At 39.6% G+C, this 6,000-nt stretch overlaps 1 protein-coding gene across 1 annotated transcript in view; it reads left to right on the top strand.

Annotated features, from left to right (window-relative positions):
• The first annotated feature begins 631 nt into the window (after positions 1-631).
• HPD (4-hydroxyphenylpyruvate dioxygenase) overlaps positions 632-6,000 on the top strand; it is a 41,284-nt gene continuing 35,915 nt past the window's right edge. Inside the window, exons 1-5 of the mRNA XM_073626776.1 lie at positions 632-755; positions 865-891; positions 1,771-1,833; positions 5,424-5,528; positions 5,625-5,667. Coding sequence (XP_073482877.1) covers positions 684-755; positions 865-891; positions 1,771-1,833; positions 5,424-5,528; positions 5,625-5,667 — 310 coding nt within the window. The 5' untranslated portion in view covers positions 632-683. The remainder of the gene's footprint in view (positions 756-864; positions 892-1,770; positions 1,834-5,423; positions 5,529-5,624; positions 5,668-6,000) is intronic.

Genomic DNA, 6,000 nt, shown 5'->3' with positions numbered 1-6,000 from the left:
CGAATCGTCTCTCACCAAACTTTTACTAACACAAGATTTGCAAAAGGAGCCCAAAGGGTGCCGCGCTTGGTTCTGAAATGACCTTTTCTAGTCTCGTCGTACGTGGTTGACGTCACCGCGTTCTTGCCGATCAGAAATTCCGACAACTTTGTGCGACCGTGTGTACGCAAATCAAGTGTGAGCCAACATCCGTCTGAAAAAATCCTAGGATTTTGTTGTCGGAATGTCCGATCAATGTCCAACCGTGTGTACGGGGCATAAGACGATTAAGGGTGATTGCAATTTATAGTGCTGAATGAACTAAAAGTTCAGGAAGTGCAGGAAGCTACGGCTCTTAAAAGGGTATTAGAAAACAAAGAATAAAGTTGGGGAAAAATACAAAAATGGAAAGAAATAGATGTTCCTGATTATATCATAGAAGACCAATAGCTAGACTTTACTTGTCTGGATGTTGTGAATGGGCTTTTCTTTACCATAGATATCCTCTGGGTGGATATCATTTCAATGCTCCACTTTATACTATGCTATGTGTATTGTGTGTTTTATCTGTGTAATGTTATTTGTACTCTTTGAAAACTGAATAACATTATGCAACTGAGACATCCTCTGCAGGAATATTGTTTCCTCGTATTACACAGAATAAGGAGGAGCACAGGAGGGATGTCCCATGTCTAGAGTCCTATATGAGATGTGTCCAGCATCACAACCCACATATAACAGATCTCTTCGCTGATAGCGCACATCTTCTCACTATGGTAAGATACCACATTTTACACTAACACACTGCTAACTACACTTACATGCTTACATTAATTAGAAAGTGTTTGTCTTGTGACGTGTATACAATTTTTTTCTTTTTTTTAGACATCATATACAGACAAAGGAGAAAAGGTACAAAGGCACAATTATGCTATATGATAAATACATTGACTATATACATATATTTAGTAATCACAAATTAGAAAGAGTAGAGAACTAATAATATATATATATATATATATATATATACACACACTGTATATCAAATTTGTTCTCTCCTCTTTCCAATTTGTGATTAGGTGTGGTTTTGTGTATTTTTTCACTTTAATTTAGAAAAGGGATTTAACATTATTGTTTTTGCATGCTCACCTTTACTACTTGTGTTTGTCTAGTTTATTTATTACAATAGGTTACTTTTGGTATGGCTTACTGAATCATTACTGTACACCTGCTACTTGTAAAATATTGGGAGGAAAATTTGATTATTTAAAATTATCTGAACTTCGCAACTAATGAAATACAATTTGTTTTATTGGATTAGATTAAAGTCTGCTCATATTTAAAATAAAGGATAGAATAGGCAGGTGGTCACTATAATTGGATACTTCTAAGCTGCTTTTTATAGTATCTTCAGAATTAGGAATATAAAAGTACAGGGGAATTCATCTTACCTCCTGGGTCATTCACAATGCACCATTTTGGTTGCTGATTGCAAATGAATGATTATTATTATTATTATACAGGATTTATACAGCGCCAGCAGTTTGCGCAGCGCTTTACAACATGAGGGCAGACAGTACAGTTACAATACAATTCAATACAGGAGGAATCAGAGGGCCCTACTTACATTAGAGCTTACAATGTAGGAGATCTCTCAATGTTTTCCAAAGGTGATCATGCATTGATGGAGCACCAGATAAACACTGGCTATAATGCATTGATAGTTTCTTTCTGTATGATGCTTATGATTGAAACTATTTTGTCTAATACTACCATTCGATCTGTGCCTAGCATGAACATGGAAGATTTCTCAGATTTCATTCCATAACACTGTGGGTGAGCAATGCAAAACAGGTAAGCCGGTTCTATGTTGTAACTAAAGATAAAAGACGTTTTTGCAATGCTTGCAGCATAATTGTATTGGTAGCCTGTGATTGGTTAGTGGAGGGGAGGGTCTGATGTCCCTGAAAATCTGTTGTCAATTATGGCATTTGCCACATCTGCTTCTTCAGTAAGAACACATTTTGATCACACTCCTCACTCCTGGGATGTGTTATATAGGTTTCTTAAGGCCACGATGGCATTGTGAAAATAGTGACTATAGTGCCTGCTTTGATAGACAATGAATTATATTCTAATTTTGTCATGGGCTCTGTATTCTGTGATCATTGTTATTTACACTTTTACAAGTGTTTAAAGCAGAACTAAACCCATCAATTTAAAACAGTTACATTCAAGGCATGACATGAATGATAACTGTCACACCTCTTTTTCTCTGAATCAAACTGTCAAGCCATCAAATGTCTGGTGTCATGAATGTCGACATGTGCAGCACAATGGCAACTGCAAATTAAACAAAGTCTAAGGAGGATCATTTCCACTCAATTACAAGCCTGTAGGTTATTGTACATGCTTAGTAGCTATAGCCAACGCTCTACAGCATTTACATTTTAGAACAACTTCACCTAAATTAAATGTCTCCAATGTGGGTGGAGTGGAACAAGACTTGATCTCCTGGTAGATCTTTTTTGCTGTATGGGAGCTCAGTATAGAGATTTGACAACGTTATTTCAAAATCTATTTTGGGTGGTGATGCTCCTTAAAGATAACTATATGAAATCTTTATTAAACAGTTAAACATGTATTACTGGATGTACCATGATAGCCTCCATATGCTGATGAATGAATACATTCCTATGGCTGCTAGAGAGAGTGAAGGGGGAGGTGTGCCTTTTCTGAATGATGTTTAGTTTTAGCCTTCAGAGACGGAACAAAGAGTTTGCAGACAACCTGCCTTCTAAATAATCAGTGATGACTGGTGCTCAATATTTTGGGAGGGGCGGCAAACAAACCTGCATCCTGACTCGCACCAGCCGCCACACCCCAACCCCCCCCCCCATGCAGGGGACGGACAGGAATCAGAGGTGGTGCAGGCTCCTGGAAGCTGCCCCTGGCCCCCTCGCTCACAAAAGCAGTCCCCCCGCCCACGCGGACGAGTCGGACGCCATCCATGTCCTTACCTTAGGAGCTGGTGATCCGGGGTAGAGCTCCTGGAAGCTGCCCCTCAGCCTGCTCCAGCTTGCCGTGACACAGGGCCATTGCTTCTCCTCCTGGCCCTCAGTCCCTACCCTCAAGGGGCTTACAATCTAAGGTCCCTGACTTACATTCATACATACATATGTGTCCCCTTTTGACTCAAAGGAAGTGTGAATTTTAATGACAGTTTTGGGGTCTGTATTGATGGCATCAGTTTGAGATGCTTCTGATTTCAGATATTTTAAAATTCATTGAGGTACATTCAACCTGCATTTCACATGCTTTAAACAGGTTTGGCATTCCCATAGACTTCTCTGGAGATGCAAAACCCACCTAAAGAGAATAAAAGCCCGTCCACACAGACCCTAGGAAAGAACTGTTAAAGTGTTTGTTAAGGCAATAAAATAAGTCTATGCCAGCCCCTATATTAGATGCTGGCATAGCACATAGCACACAGAGCTGGAAAGCAGCCGCAAGTCTCGTGACCGGCCTGAAGACAGCGTGTAATCTGCTTTAAGGGACCAGGATCTACATATTTTTTTTGGGTTAACAAACACTTTAATGTTGACCTCAGATTGTACCTACCATGTATTTAACTCAGCACAGTACAGTACTTCCTCCAGCCCAATGTTCCGGTGAATAATTTGTCAACCGGTTTCGTTTACATAATTTATTGAATATAGGTAGATACAGACAAACTTTTATTACAGTGGCAACATGTTACAACTGTAGTTTTTAATTCTATATTAATCTTTGTGTCTGTATTATACCACTGTAATCTATGCAGATATGACTGTTAAAAACTTTCTCCCAATACGCCAGGTTGGCTCTCAGCATTCGCATACAGGTCAGATTAATATACTTTTTGCAAGAGTATTAAAGGAGTTCAATGGTCACATCATGCACTTTCATTTTATAACATCAGCATTGTAATAACAATACAAACAATTGTAATTTTTAACAATCCAATATAAACTTACTTGAACCATCTCCTTTCATGTTGCATAACTCCCAACTTTTTGAGATGGGAACGAGGGAATCCTATTAGCAAAAGTATGTAGGCATAGGACACACCCCTGCAATGCCCCTTTAAAGGAGAATTATACAAAAAAAATTAGTTAAACCCACAAATGTTTTTTTTTTTTTTTACCACTACTATTCCTTTATACTGGCTTTTAAAATTTACAAATGCAACAATTTAGAAATTGGATGAAAGGTTTAGCACTAGGAAACACTATTTGAAAGATAAATAATGCGTTTTATATACAACTATATAGATTAGACCAAAATGAGGGACAAATGGGGAGGAAAGAGGGACAAAGGGACTTTGTTCCAAATCAGGGACAGTCCCTCCAAAATCAGGGACAGTTGGGAGCTATGATGTTGTGAGTTCTGCCTGTCGTCTCTTTCCAAAACTTCCTGTATTCCCTGCATGCTTTGCAGCTTCTCCTATGGTGTCTATTTTCAATTTCTAAGGACTACATATCCCATGGTATGCACCAATTCCACCTCCTGAAACTACTCCCCTTGGCAATTCGGTAGTTTAGAAGGCAGGCTCTGAATTCTGTGACACAGCAGTGCATTCTGTGATATAGGGGATACAGGTCAGAGCATTCAAGCATATGTGAGGATCTTCACAAGGTAAGTTTACAGAGTTTACAGACTTTAAGATTGTTCGGGAAAAATAGGAGTAGGCTGGAAATAATTGAAATACAATTTGGAAATTAAAGTGTTTGTAAAGGTGTTTTTTTTTTTTTTTTAAAATAACAAACATGTTATACTTACCTTCACTGTGCAGCTCGTTCTGCACAGAGTGGCCCCGAACCTCGTCTTCTGGGGTCCCTCGGCGGCTGTTTCAGCTCCTCCCCGCAAGCATTCACCACCTTAATGCGAGCTCCCTCGCACGGTGGTGAGTGCTTGCGGGCGCGCTCCCGTGATACAGCCGGCGGCTATAGCCGCTCGCTGTATCACTCGGCCCCGCCCCCCGGCGCGCCGCGTCATCGGATGTGATTGACAGCAGCGCGAGCCAATGGCTGCGCTGCTTTCAATCCATCCACTGCAGCCAATCAGCGGCCAGGGTGAGCGGAGGAACAGATGTCGGGAACGCGAAGCTGACTTTCGAGGCGTCAGGTAAGTAAAACGGGGGGGCTGGGGGCGGCGGTTCTGTCAGAAGTTTTTTCACCTTAATGCATAGAATGCATTAAGGTGAAAAATTTTTTACCTTTACAACCCCTTTAATATATGATTTCACATTTAGACCATAGTTACACAGCTGACATTTATGATAAAAGTACATGTCACAGTTACTTTACCTCATACCTATACATTATTATGTTCACAGGTTTTAATGTTGCTTTGCAGGTCCTCGTCCAGTGTGCTTAATAACTTTACTTGTGTCTTTACCACAGGCTGCCTCATTTTATTGCAATAAAATGGGGTTTGAGCCCCTGGCTTACAAGGGCCTAGAGACCGGGAGTAGGGAGCTGGTTTCTCACGTTGCCAAACAAGACAAGGTACACGGCTCAGTGCATTGCCCATGCCAGTATTATTCATACTGTACTGATCATGTAGTTATAATCACTTCATGAACCTTTATGTTTTTTTTATAGATCATATTTGTGTTTATTTCACCTCTTACTCCTGGAAATCAAGGTAAATGTGCTATTTTTATTATTACATAGTATTTAGCCTACATTACACACTTGTACGTATGTCTGTATACACAAACAAGATTTCAAAGAAAATAGGGTATCTTGTAGATATAAAGTATATGTTAATACACGAGTCTTGGTCATCTGAACTGTGATTAGGTCATGGACAAATATTCTCTGGTCTTGTTTTATTGTTTTTCTTGTCATTCTAAAAAAATAAGGCCATTTCATATCAGCGTCAATGACAATAGTCCAGAAAAATGTCAGATTTTGGAAAATAGGTCCAGCCACTGAACTTCTTCCCACAACAAAAACATAGACGTGATTCATTTTA

This window comes from Aquarana catesbeiana, linkage group LG01 (assembly GCF_042186555.1).
Source record: "Aquarana catesbeiana isolate 2022-GZ linkage group LG01, ASM4218655v1, whole genome shotgun sequence".
In the NCBI taxonomy this organism is placed as follows: Eukaryota; Metazoa; Chordata; class Amphibia; order Anura; family Ranidae; genus Aquarana; species Aquarana catesbeiana.
Note: the sequence above shows the minus strand (reverse complement) of the source record. Positions and strands in the feature narration are given on the sequence as shown.